Below are 14,572 nucleotides of genomic sequence, written 5' to 3' on the forward strand. Positions count from 1 at the left end.
TCCGTTAATACTACTGTACCTGCAGTAACATTTATAACATCGGTGAGTAAAATCGCACGTGTCTAAATAGACGCCGTGTATTACACCTAAAACATGTAGTTAATATGTACTTGAAGAAAAGAGTCCGTTTCGAACTTCCTGTCAGGTTATTCTGCCAAATTTCCACGTTAAAATATTACGCGAACCCGCAGTTGTTGAACCTCTCCAGCAGGCGGCAGTACAAGATCCCAACTGGCGTTTCCGCGTAACCGTGAAGGTGAAGGAGAGCGAAGGGGAGCGAAAAGGAGCGTCATGGCCGCTGTGAGAGCTGCAGGGTCCAACCTCGCCAGAAACCTTCGGGAGCTTCGTCTGCATTTGTGTCAGACATCAGCTGCTAGTCAGGGAGCGAGGTGAGGCTCAGAGACCCGGACTGGAGGAGCGCGGACCTCAGTCCGATAACTGCTTACATTTAGCAAAGTTACACTGAATGTGATGTTGTGTTTTGAATTTTACCAGGGATTTTGTTGAAAAGCAATATGTGACATTAAAGAAGGCAAACCCTGAGTTTCCCATTCTGATCCGGGAGTGCTCTGGTGTCCAGCCCAAGCTGTGGGCCCGCTACGGTAAGACACACGTGGGAATGATGCCCTGTTGTCTTTCTGTTAGGCACACACGATGGACTAACATGTTGTGTTCTGTTTCAGCGTTTGGTAAAGAGCAAAGTGTCGCCCTGGACAACATGAGTGCAGAGCAGGTGGCCAGAGCTCTGGAGAAACTAGCCAGTGTGAAGGCCTGACCGCTCTGCCCCAAGTCATCGTTCCTGTCTGTGTGGAAAGTACAGTTGTAATTATTAATAAGTCTGGGTTACAATAAATGCGTCTGGTAAATATGTCTGGCTCCAGTAAATATCTTTCTTTCTGCTACAAATGTATGCACATACTTTTAATAGAATTAAGACCTGATTTTCTGTACAAGTGTATAAAAAGTCTGACACTAAACTTGGTTTTAGTTTTATCTCCCTCACTTATCATGAAGAGAGTAATGTGTTGTTATTTATGGTTTTGTATCAGTAAAGTGCCCAGGGATTGGCTCATGTTTTTGAAAAAGTTTTTTTTTTTTTTAATGTGCCTTTTCTATCATGGGGATGACACTTATAGGCTACTGTAATATTTTGTTCCTTGAATGTAGTGGATGAGTCATCGATGGCATAGGTACCATATCCCTGTTATTGCATTCTGGTGGCCATTTTTCAGATTCAACAAGCTTTTTTCCTTAGAACATAAACACTGCTCACATACGTACACAAACACTGTTTACATATGAACCTTTAGACAGTTGCAGGTATTAAAATCACAGTGTAAAGTGAACATGCTGCTTCTTTGTGTTTTCCTGTTTTACTAGGACTCGCCTGCCAGCTCCTGGCCACACAGTGCAGGACTGAAACCCTGTTAGTAAGAACATGGCTGTAATTGTTGTGCATGAGTGTGCATTCTGGCTACAAAGCTTACGTGCTGAACTGTTCTCCAACTCTGGAAGAATGTTTTTGTACTTAATTGAAAGTGTATCAGGGCAGTGGTAGCTCAGTGGTGTTTGATTTGTAATCCAAGGATTGCTGGTTCAAAGCTACTGCTGGGCCCCTGAGCAAGCCCCTTAACTCTCAATTGCTCAAGTTGTACTTGCTCATAATTGTAGGTTGCTTTGGATAAAAGTGTCAGCTGAATGTATCTGTGAATGTCTTTTATTTGGTGCATGTGTTTAATTTTTTCACCTCATGTAAACCCACATCATTAATGAATTGCATCTCTCTGATTCAGTTCATTAATTCATTAAGCCAAATACAGTGTACATGTCCTTTTTAAAGTTGATAAGATTAATTTATTTATCCTATTATTTGAGGCAAACAGACCAATGCAAATTCCTGCTGTGTAATTAATGTACCTGTAAGAGAAAACAGAGGCCTGTGTTGTATGAATGATCCATGTTGTGTGGGCGTACAGTGATGTCCCTCTAAACCTGCAACAGGCGTCAGGCTTCCTGCTCAGCGTTCCTCTATCCTCCACACGGAGGTGTTCAGACCTGCTTCTCTCTTCTCCTGCAGTACTGTAACAGCCCTCTAGATGCCGGCAAGGGGGCGATGAGCTGGAATGTGAGGTTCCTGTAGGCCCAAAGAGGAAATCCCCCTGCACTGAGCCCTCCTGCATGTCGGCTGGAGTGGAGGTTGATTTATTTATGAATCAAGGCCACATGTGGCCGTGATTTAAAAAAAAAATGGAGGCAGGGATTCAGGTGTGTGTGTGTGTGTGTGTGTGTGTGTGTGTGTGTGTGTGTGTGTGTGCAAACATTTCCCAGTACACAGCAAATATCCCAGTAATGATTACTGATTCATCTTAGAGAATTGATTTTTTTTTTGTAAAAGTGGTGTTCTCTATGTGTCTACATACAAGCTCACACTAACTGCATATCAATATAAGCGTATATAACCAATAAATATGTAATGTATAAAAGTACAAATATGCTAAGTGCCTGGTGAGTCTAATTTAGACGTAGTTTTACCAGAGCATGGAACAGGCCAAGTCTGGGATAATTAGGAAAATGAATAATGAATGATGAATGATGGATTGGGCTTCAGCATGAGAACTGATGGTATGGTAATATGACTTACTGAAGGTAGGGCACATCGTAAAATTCTCCCTACTGTCTGTAACAAATCTGTTATATGTGCAGTAAAACTGCTCCATCACACAGTGATTTGGCTGTTAAGCACTCTGGTGAGGGTGTGTGTTCTGTTGAAGACTCTGGTGAGGGTGTGTGTTCTGTTAAGGACTGGTGAGGGTGTGTGTTCTGTTAAGGACTCTGGTGAGGGTGTGTGTTCTGTTGAAGACTGGTGGTAGTGTGTGTTCTGTTGAAGACTCTGGTGAGGGTGTGTGTTCTGTTAAGGACTCTGGTAAGGGTGTGTGTTCTGTTAAGGACTGGTGAGGGTGTGTGTTCTGTTAAGGACTCTGGTAAGGGTGTGTGTTCTGTTGAAGACTGGTGAGGGTGTGTGTTCTGTTAAAGACTGGTGGTGTGTGTTCTGTTAAGGACTCTGGTAAGGGTGTGTGTTCTGTTGAAGACTGGTGAGGGTGTGTGTTCTGTTAAGGACTCTGGTAAGGGTGTGTGTTCTGTTAAGGACTCTGGTCAGGGTGTGTGTTCTACACAATACACACACTACACGTGATCTATTTACACTACAATCAAATGAACACACTACACACTTCACACACTACATATGATCTATATACACTAGTATGCTACATACTTCACACACACACTACACACTGCACACACTACACATGATCTATATATACTAGAATGCTACACACAAAAACACACCAAAACACTCACCAACATTATTTTAACTTTGTTTGTTTCCCAAACTAATATAGGCAGAACTTATAGTTTAGTACTGAATTCTTTAGAATGTTTCTATCATGTGTTTTTTAAGTGTTAAGTGTTTTTAATATTAAATTTAACATTAATTATATTATATTATATTATATTACACTAAATATATGTACAAACTTAAAATCTACAATGTATGAGTTGGTCTAAGAATCATCAGTGTCTAGCACTATTCTGCTAACATAGAAGGGCTCTACTTCAAATTCATAACAAATACATAACAAATAGATAATAAATACATAACAAATACATAATAAATTCATAACAAATACATAATAAATACACAACAAATACATAAGTATTATTTGCAGGAAGCAAAATCATTGTTGACCAGTGGAATCAAAAGCAGTAATCCAAGAAACTATTCATTAAATTAAAAGTATGTTTATGGGCTCCAACCTTCTTTGATCTAAATCCCATTTCCTGTCACTGTAGGGCGTTAAGACACAGAGACTTCCAGTTAACACTATCACATTACTTTCACTTATTTTCACACATTTACAGACTTAATGAAAACATGTCATGACTGCAGACGGAAGTGAATCTCATACACAAACAGACCTGTGGTGCCTGTGGAGCAGGTGTGGAGTTACCACACATCACTTCTCATCCAGCTCACCAAGAAGGTACCTGCAGAAAATGCCTGAGAACATGAAGACTTTAACTCTTTAAATCTTTACTCTCATAACTCCGAAAGACATTCATGACATAAACATGCCACAGTGTTGGTCAGCTCAGGTAAAGTTACACTAGTAAAAAAAAATACAGTCCATACTGTGATAGGCTAACTTGAGTTGAACTAGTACTGGATCTATGCAGAAAATCTCTCAGTATCAACAGTAAACAGCATAAACAAAGTTGATCAGACTCAAACTGACACCCACAGTTTGCATTTTGGTCTTTGTTTAGTGACTGAAAGGTTTTATTCACTTGATCATGAGTTTTATTGTTTGATGGTAAAAGAGTTAGCCCTTGCGCAAGGGCTGCAATGTTTTGTGAGGGACAGAGCATATTACAAATAAAATTTGTTGTCTTGGACAGCAAGATTCTGTTAGAAACAGTTAAAACTGTTTTAACAACATCATTTCTTAGACAAAATCTTAGACAAATGAGTGTAACCATAAAAACTGGGTCATGCTAATTTATGCAACACAAAGTGGATAAATAGAAAAGTTGTAGACGTTTTATATTCTGGAACCAAATAAAACAACATTTCCAGCTGTCAACCAGTGACTGAACAAGTTTACACCGTTCTGAAGGCTCAGTATGAGGCCAGCGGTTCTGTCTGAACACGTCTGCGTCCGTGCTTAGTTCAGGGGAGGGGAGACTTTATGTGAAAGTGGTTTCAGCTTTGCTCAAATGACCTTCGTGCATTTGCCAGAATGTGTAACACATGTTGGTGTGTTTCCATCAGCTCTGACATAAACAAAAGACTGTCAGAAACACAGAACATAACAGAAGGTGGTGCCGCTCTCTACATGGTTTCATCTCATTGAGTCCAAACCAATATGATCTGCTGTTAGAACAGCCTTCTCCGTACTTCTCTCTTTGTCTGAGATCTGTAGGACAGCTCATCAGATAGCAACCCAACTCAAATCCTGGTTTTCCCCCCACAATTTTCTTGGAAGTCAGAAGACTTGCTGTTGAAAACTCTGTCTAATAAAAAAAGCTTTGTTTAAAAGAAAAGAATGGAAAATAAAGAACACATTTTTACAATCATATTCAAAGCCCAAGTTCATTAAATAGCACGCTGTTGCCAACCACACACCCATCTCTGGCGCAGACCTGCCCCTGATGGAAGAGGTTTGGCAAGCCAGCGGTGCAGGGGCAGAAAACAGATGGAACAAATCAAGAGGAAAGCAGAGAGACGCAGCTGAAGGCGACAGAGCTGAACTGAGAAAGAAGCCCACCAGGACTCCTGCAGTGCAGTTTCCATCGGACGTTCTCATTAAACCAATCCTGCAAGTAAGGACAGGAGAGAACGCGCACACATACAGACAGACAGGAGAGAACGCACACACGTACAGACAGACAGGAGAGAGCACACACACATACAGACAGACAGGAGAGAACGCACACACATACAGACAGACAGGAGATAACGCACATACGTACAGACAGACAGGAGAGAGCGCACACACGTACAGACAGACAGGAGAGAACGCACACACGTACAGACAGACAGGAGAGAACGCACACACGTACAGACAGACAGGAGAGAACGCACACACGTACAGACAGACAGGAGAGAACGCACACACGTACAGACAGACAGGAGAGAACGCACACACGTACAGACAGACAGGAGATAACGCACACACGTACAGACAGACAGGAGAGAGCGCACACACGTACAGACAGACAGGAGAGAACGCACACACGTACAGACAGACAGGAGAGAACGCACACACGTACAGACAGACAGGAGAGAACGCACACACGTACAGACAGACAGGAGAGAGCGCACACACGTACAGACAGACAGGAGAGAACGCACACACGTACAGACAGACAGGAGAGAGCGCACACACGTACAGACAGACAGGAGAGAACGCACACACGTACAGACAGACAGGAGAGAGCGCACACACGTACAGACAGACAGGAGAGAACGCACACACGTACAGACAGACAGGAGAGAACGCACACACGTACAGACAGACAGGAGAGAGCGCACACACGTACAGACAGACAGGAGAGAACGCACACACGTACAGACAGACAGGAGAGAACGCACACACGTACAGACAGACAGGAGAGAACGCACACACGTACAGACAGACAGGAGAGAACGCACACACGTACAGACAGACAGGAGAGAGCGCACACACGTACAGACAGACAGGAGAGAACGCACACACGTACAGACAGACAGGAGAGAACGCACACACGTACAGACAGACAGGAGAGAACGCACACACGTACAGACAGGAGAGAACGCACACACGTACAGACAGACAGGAGAGAACGCACACACGTACAGACTGACAGGAGAGAACGCACACACGTACAGACAGACAGGAGAGAGCGCACACACGTACAGACAGACAGGCGAGAACGCACACACGTACAGACAGACAGGAGAGAGCGCACACACGTACAGACAGACAGGAGAGAGCGCACACACGTACAGACTGACAGGAGAGAACGCACACACGTACAGACAGACAGGAGAGAGCGCACACACGTACAGACAGACAGGAGAGAACGCACACACGTACAGACAGACAGGAGAGAACGCACACACGTACAGACAGACAGGAGAGAGCGCACACACGTACAGACAGACAGGAGAGAACGCACACACGTACAGACAGACAGGAGAGAACGCACACACGTACAGACAGACAGGAGAGAACGCACACACGTACAGACAGGAGAGAACGCACACACGTACAGACAGACAGGCGAGAATGCACACACGTACAGACAGACAGGAGAGAACATACACTCATACAGACAGACAGGAGAGAACGCACACACGTACAGACAGACAGGAGAGAACGCACACACATTCAGATGGACAGGAGAAAACGCACACAAATACAGACAGACAGCATTTTATCCTCTTCAGCACTCTCACTGATCAACCCCAATGTTTATAGCCTATATCTGCTCACTAGTTCCTCCCAAAGCTGTGTACTTGCAAAATATTTAAGACACCCAGTTGGGAAACTATAGCTATAGAACTGCACACATCAATCAACCACAACTTTAGAGAGACGACAGGTGAGGTGAATACACTGATTATCTCATCAAAAGGCACATGTATAGGTGTGTGTGTGTGTGTGTGTGTGTGTGTGTGTGTGTGTGTGTGTGTGTGTGTAGGGGTGGGGTCTGTATTAGGCAGGAAGTGAACAGCCAGTTCTTGATGTGTTGGAAGGAGGAAAAATGGACAAGTGTAACGATTTGAGAGACTTTGACATGGACCAAAATGGTATGTCTGGGTCAGACTGGGATGGGTGGATGACTGGCTCAGACTGTGACTGAGTCAGACTGGTATGACTGGATCAGAGCATCTTCAGACTGGGTCAGCAGGTCTTGTGGGGTGTTCCTGGTATGCTGTAGCTAGTACCACCATAAGTGGTCCAAGGAAGGACAACCACTGAACTGCTGACAGGGTCCTGGGCCCTTATGGATCACTGATGCATGAGGGTCCAATCAGAAGATCTAACCCAGGCTATGGTAGAACAGGCAGTGTGACAGGTACCACATACCTAAAGTACACCCTTCATTACAACAATGTTCCCTGATGAAAGTAACCTCTGTCAGCATGACAACGTGCCTGCCACACTGTAGAAGTTGCTCAGGAGTGGTTTAAGAAACATGAGTAAGAGTTCAGACTTGGCCTCCAAATTCCCCTGATCTCAATCCAATCAAACATCTGTGGCATGTAGGAGAAACTCCACAGCTGCTAATTTTTTGCTGCCAGATTCCACAGGACCTCTTCAGAGGTCTTGTGGAGTCCATGACTCAGCAGATCAAAACTGTTTTAGTGGTAGGATGGAGACCTACTGTCACAATATTAGACAGCTGGTTTTAATATTATGGCTGATCAGTGTGTGTGTGTGTGTGTGTGTGTGTGTGTGTTTGTGTGTGTGTGTGTGTGTGTGTGTGTGTGTGTGTGTGTGTGTGTGTACAAAAAAATAAGATGAATTCCCAAATTTTTATTAGAATGCTCAAAATATGTAGATTTGAGACATATTTTGATCAAAGAGTAACTACGTATATTAAAGTCTATGTAATATCATATCAATGTTGAGTTATGGCACATGGGGTCCTAAGGAGCTAAAGCATTGGAATACACTGTACTAAAGCACAGGACACTGTGCTAAACCATGGGACACACTGTACTAAAGAGCGGGACACTGTACTAAAGCACGGGACACTGTGCTAATGCATGGGACACATTGAACTAAAGTATGGGACACTGTGCTAAACTGTGGAACACTGCTAAAGCACAGGACACTGGACTAAAACATGGGACACATTGTCCTCCTTGAACCTTGAATGTTCCTAAATCATTCAAATTAGCAGTAATCAGACCACATATCATAAAATCTATCCTTGACCCATGTCAGCTGTCAAACTACAGGCCAATCTCAAACCTTCCATTTATTTCCAAGATCCTAGAAAAACATGTAGCTCAGCAGCTAAGCTCATATCTGAATCAGAACCAAAAGTCTTTCAGTCAGGGTTTAGGGTTAATCAAAGTACAGAAACAGCACTAATTAAAGTAATTAATGACCTGTTGTTGGCTTCTGACCAGGGTTATGTATCTTATATTGCTTGATTTTAGTGCAGCATTTGATGCTATAGATCACAACATTTTAATATATAGACTCAAAAATGTTGTTGGGATTATGGGAATAAGCCCTTTCCTGGTTTAAATCTTATTGAGCTGGTCACTACCAGTTTGTTAACATAAATGGAGACTTCTCAGCATACAACAATGTTAGTTATGGTGTCCTACAAGAATCTGTTCTAGGGCCTTTGTTTTTTCTTTATATATGCTACCTCTAGGTGACATTACATAACATTGTGCTAGTTTCCACTGCTACACTGATACATACTCAGATATATGTCTCAGCCAAACCACAGGACATACATCAGCTTAGTATTATTGACGAATGCATAAAGGACATCAGACACTGGATGTTGAGGTACTTTCTCTTACTTAATCCTGACAAAACAGAGGTGCTTCTATTAGGCCCAGAGACAGCAAGGTCCTCACTCTCTAATTACTCAGTGAACCTCAGTGATCTCCCAATCACATCTTCTCTAAAAGTTAAAGGTCTTGGAGTTATGGATCCCAGTCTCTCGTTGTAAATAATATTTCTAGGAACACCTTTCTCCACCTCAGGAACATTTCAAAGATTAGGAACATGCTCGCCTCACATTTACCACTTCCAGATTGGACTACTGTAACACCTTACTATGAGATTGTACCAGTGGTACCTCAGTGGTTAAGTTACCTGACTTGTAATTGGGAGGTGGCTGGTTCAAGCCTCACTGCTGCTAAGTTGCCACTGTTGGACCCCTCAGCAAGGCCCTCAGTTGCTCAAGTTATACTCACTCATAATTGTAAGTCACTTTGGGTAAAGGCATCAGGTACATGTAAACAAGCTGCAGCTAGTACAAAATGCAGCAGCCAGTGTTCTAACTAGAAAATTTGATTGCAGCACTCCTATCTTAGCTTCTTCATATTGGCTGCCAGTAAAATTTCATATTGAATAAAATACTTATATAAAATTAAGCGTGCGGCACTCTGCTAAGTGCTCTATAGTTAAATCTGGCTTTAGTAATATTTGCATTATAAAAAAGAGTATGTTTTTATTTTGCCCTACTATTGTTTTTATTTTACGCCACTTTTTCTTGCGACACTGCTGATATGTAACTGTAAATAGGGAGAATGAAATAAAATTGAAAAGGCCCGTTGCACAGTGTAGACAGGAGTCTCTAGAAATCTTCTGTAATGATTTGAGAAGTAAATGTTTTTCTCCAGAGCATACTACATAGGCCGATATATGAAAATTTACATAATGGGTAACCTCAATATAATTTAAATAATTCAATATAAATATCCAAGTGGTCAAGGTTTTGTCTGTAATTGCAGGGAAGATGTCTCGATTTGTTCGTTACAGAGCTGCAAGCGAACATTGTAAAGCTGTTTTGTTACTACGCATGCTGTAAATACGCTATAAATACATTTGGTTAATTAACTAACCAGCCAGACAAACAATCAGCAATCAAAAAAAAAAAAGCCGTATTTTAAACTGGTGTTGCATTTGTAGACCATACATGACCTGAGCGGCGCTGCTAAAAGGCTCGGCTTGGGACAGGCTGTACGCGCGCTGTCGAGTTCAGTGGGTGGGCCCAGCACGCGCCTCTGGGAAGCGAGAAGAGATCACTTTTGTAACTGACCGGGAAAAGCAAAGAAAAGGCATCAATGAATCAGTGAGCATCAGTGTTATACGAATGGTCCAGTTTAACCCGTGCATCTGGAATCAGAGATTCCAGAAGTAAAGAGTCGCTTACGAGGTAAAGACGGCGCCTTGCAGCTCGGGAGAGAAGAGACTGGGAGCTGTTTATATCTGTCGTGGAATGTCTGAATAGTCATCATGCTGGTAAAAGGAAGGTGAACCCACGCACGGGCTCATTAAAGCGTTTCTCATCTGTGAAGACGTAAAAGACGTAATTAAGGTAAAATAATCTAAACCCTCTGAAAAGTTTGGACTATGTATGTTTTAAGAGCGCTGTCAGTAGTCTGCCTGCTACACTCTGGTTTCACGCAGTCCTGGGACTGGCTGAGCCCAAACCAAGTGGAGAGCGAGCCACTGCAGTCCAAAGGCGCAGCCGCGTTTAAGCGCAGGCAACCTCCGCATATTATATTCATCCTGACAGATGACCAGGGCTTCAACGACATCGGGTATCACAGTACGGACATCCGCACGCCAACGCTCGACAAGCTGGCAGCGGACGGGGTGCGACTGGAGAATTACTATGTCCAGCCGCTGTGCACGCCGTCCCGAAGTCAGCTGATGACGGGCAGGTATACTGTCACTCACGCTCAGCTCTTTACCTTTGTGTTCTGCAAAATAAGAAGAGAAATATTTCTTTACGCTTTTAGTGCACTGAAGGGAAACTGTGCAGAAAAGTGTTTGCTTTTGGTCGGATAGAAATCTCATCTGTGTCTCATTGAAAGCACCCAGAAATCTCATCTGTGTCTCATTGAAAGCACCAGGCTGTTTACAGTTTACAGGCACGAGAAGGGCGGTTGTACTGTTACAGCGAAAAAGTTCAAGAGCGAACCGAACGGAACAGAGCGCTAGACTCGACACGCCCGCCCAACTCTAGAGATAGATTTAATGGGGACTCTGCCTAAAGTTTTACTTGGTAATATTACTTGAAGTCTTTTATAATATGCAAAGGATATACATGATTTATCATTTAATTTCTATATAAATATACTGTATTTCTGTTAAATTCCTAATGGTGCAACGTAACAACCACGCAGACTTGTGCATGTTCTGCAGTGAGGTGTTTTACACAAGTTTACATCTTACGCTGCAGACCTTGCCCTGCTGAGAAACAGATGTACTTGTGAGTACCAGTGTTGTTTAGAAATCAGTGACTGTACTGGACGTGAAATGACCAATATGATGTGATATGATGTGATATGACTGATTTGATGTGATATGACTGATATGACGTGATTACAGCTGGTCACTGGTGATTCTGGGTTCAGCTGTTATAGACGTAGGAGATGATTGTTCAGGTGAAGGTGTAGACTTCTGTACAAAACAAGTATGGAACTCTCAGTCTAAGTGATTCATTCAATCATTCCACATGATTTGTGAAGTCTGAACACACAAAGAATTGTTCTTAAATCCAGCTCAACCCCAAGCGTTTCTGCCTACTTTGACATGAAGAAGTGATAAAGTGTTAAAAGTTTGTTATGTAAGTATAAGAAAAACAGAACAGAAAAGGTTTGACAGTTTTAAACATGAGCGATATATTAAACTGAATGAATCCTGAGTAACCTGTCCAGACTTGCGTACTGTAAAGAATGATTAGAGTAAAGAGGGTTAGAGTAAAGACTCATTTGAATATTTTGTACTGGACACACCCCATAATTATGCACAAAGTGATTCGCTGGTACAGTCTTCAACTTTTTGTGGAAAATCAGACAGCTGTGAGAGACATATGTCTGCAAGGAATCTCTACCGATAATGTATTTATCTGTGCAGTGTCTGTACATAACTGTGGTGTTTCTGTAGAGTGTCTGTACATGACAGTGGTGTTTCTGTAGTGTCTGTACATGACTGTGGTGTTTCTGTAGAGTGTCTGTACATGACAGTGGTGTTTCTGTAGAGTGTCTGTACATGACTGTGGTGTTTCTGTAGTGTGTACATGACTGTGGTGTTTCTGTAGAGTGTCTGTACATGACAGCGGTGTTTCTGTAGTGTCTGTACATGACTGTGGTGTTTCTCTACAGTGTCTGTACATGACAGCGGTGCTTCTACAGTGTCTGTACATGACTGTGGTGTTTCTGTAGTGTCTGTACATGACTGTGGTGTTTCTGTAGAGTGTCTGTACATGACAGTGGTGTTTCTGTAGTGTCTGTACATGACTGTGGTGTTTCTGTAGAGTGTCTGTACATGACAGTGGTGTTTCTGTAGTGTCTGTACATGACTGTGGTGTTTCTGCAGCGTGTCTGTACATGACTGTGGTGTTTCTCTACAGTGTGTGTACATGACGTCTGCTGTGTGTGTGTGTGCAGGTATCAGATTCATACTGGCCTCCAACACTCCATCATCCGGCCGCGCCAGCCCAGCTGCCTGCCGCAGGGTCTGGTGACGCTGCCCCAGCGGCTGCAGCAGGCAGGCTACTCCACTCACATGGTGGGCAAGTGGCATCTGGGCTTCTACCGGAGGCACTGCCTGCCGACCCGCCGTGGCTTCCACACCTACTTTGGGTCCTTGACGGGCAGCGTGGACTACTACACCTACGGCTCCTGTGACGGCAAGTCCCTCTGCGGCTACGATCTCCACGATGGCGAGTCGGTGGCATGGGGCAGAGGGGGCAAATACTCCACCCACCTCTACACCCAGAGGGTGCGAAAAATCTTGGCCACGCACCAGGCGTCTCAGCAGCCTATCTTCATCTTCGTCTCTCTGCAGGCAGTTCACGCGCCCCTCAAACCCCCCAAGTCGTACATCTACCCCTACCGCAGAATGGCCAATGTGCTGCGCAGGAAGTATGCCGCCGTGGTCTCCATCGTGGACGAGGCCGTGCACAACATCACCTACGCTCTGCGCAGATACGGCTACTACCGCAACAGCGTCATCATCTATTCCACAGACAACGGAGCTCAGCCCTTCATGGGTGGCAGCAACTGGCCCCTGCGGGGTTGCAAGGGCACATACTGGGAGGGTGGCATCAGGGGTGTGGCCTTCGTGCACAGTCCCTTGCTGCGGCACAAGCGGAGGGTCAGCCGGGCTCTCCTGCACATCACGGACTGGTACCCCACTCTGGTGCGCCTGGCCGGAGGGGACGTGTCCCAGGAGCAGGGACTGGATGGCTACGACATCTGGCCCGTGCTCAGTGAAGACAGGGTGTCTCCGAGGATGGAAATCTTGCACAACATCGACCCACTCCACCCGCGTGGTCTGGGGTCCTGGCTGGCTGGCCAGGGCTTGTGGGATACGGCTGTGCAGGCAGCTATACGCGTGGGGGACTGGAAGCTCTTGACTGGCAAGCCCGGCCATGGGGACTGGGTCCCGCCGCAGGTGCTGAGCGACTTCCCCAGTGGCTGGTGGACCCTGGAGCGAGAGACGGGAAAAAGGCAGCAGTCGTTGTGGCTTTATAACATCACGGCCGACCCCTGTGAACGGACAGATCTGTCCACTAAGAGGCCTGATGTGGTTTGGAAGCTGCTGGAGCGGCTGGCGCAGTACAACCGCACGGCTGTACCCGTGCACTACCCGCCGGACGACCCTCGTGCCAATCCAGAGGTGAACGGGGGCGCGTGGGTCCCCTGGGTGGATGATGAGGAACAGGAGAGTAACTGGAATGGTGTCTACTACCAGCTGGGGAGGAACCGCATCAGGAAGAAGAGCAGGTTATTCAAAATGAGATCCTTCTTTAAGAAGCTGAATTCAAAGATCATGTCAAACAGAATATAAGACCCACACTGTTAACTACTGCACACACCCACACACACACACACACACACACAATCTTTTACCTGAGCCTTTACCACTGCAAGAACATAATGGGGATGAGGATATTGACTGTGTAGCTGTACACCACCTATAAACTCCAGGAATGCTTTAGTAAATGTATTTTGCTCAACAGTGAGTTCTGTGATGTACAACCTGTGTGACAACATGAATGTCATTCCTGTTACACTCCCACACTTTACCCTCGGCCTCAGATCCTGGTTATTGGTGTGATGTCACCATCAAAGACCAGGAGCTCACAGTATGTTTGATAACACCAGCTGGAGACCAGAACCACACAGCACAGCAGGCACCTACATGTCTGGGCAGGCTAGACAGCTCAGAGAGAATCGTCCTGCTTCTCAGTGATGTCTGTGAGCCCTGGCGATCAGAACTGCAGATTATTGTGCACCTTTCACAAATAAAAGAAA

General features: G+C 44.6%; 2 protein-coding genes across 3 annotated transcripts in view; both read left to right on the top strand.

Annotated features, from left to right (window-relative positions):
- The first annotated feature begins 231 nt into the window (after nucleotides 1–231).
- On the top strand, nucleotides 232–868 carry ndufa2 (NADH:ubiquinone oxidoreductase subunit A2). Its single transcript, XM_027026102.3, has 3 exons — nucleotides 232–389; nucleotides 496–602; nucleotides 684–868. The coding sequence occupies exons 1-3, from the start codon at nucleotides 292–294 to the stop codon at nucleotides 773–775; spliced, it is 297 nt and encodes a 98-aa protein (XP_026881903.1). The 5' UTR covers nucleotides 232–291; the 3' UTR covers nucleotides 776–868.
- Nucleotides 869–10,273: 9,405 nt separating this feature from the next.
- arsib (arylsulfatase family, member Ib) overlaps nucleotides 10,274–14,572 on the top strand; it is a 5,888-nt gene continuing 1,589 nt past the window's right edge. Inside the window, exons 1-3 of one of the 2 annotated variants that reach the window (XM_081720068.1) lie at nucleotides 10,275–10,620; nucleotides 10,713–10,969; nucleotides 12,701–14,572. The exon at nucleotides 12,701–14,572 is cut by the window's right edge and continues 1,589 nt beyond it. In XM_081720068.1, coding sequence (XP_081576194.1) covers nucleotides 10,959–10,969; nucleotides 12,701–14,105 — 1,416 coding nt within the window. In that variant the 5' untranslated portion in view covers nucleotides 10,275–10,620; nucleotides 10,713–10,958 and the 3' untranslated portion in view covers nucleotides 14,106–14,572. Of the gene's footprint in view, nucleotides 10,970–12,700 lie in introns of both variants that reach the window. The other variant, XM_027026094.3, reaches the window with a different exon arrangement.

Source organism: Electrophorus electricus, chromosome 8 (genome assembly GCF_041902795.1).
Source record: "Electrophorus electricus isolate QZ-2024a chromosome 8, ASM4190279v1, whole genome shotgun sequence".
NCBI classification, from domain to species: Eukaryota; Metazoa; Chordata; class Actinopteri; order Gymnotiformes; family Gymnotidae; genus Electrophorus; species Electrophorus electricus.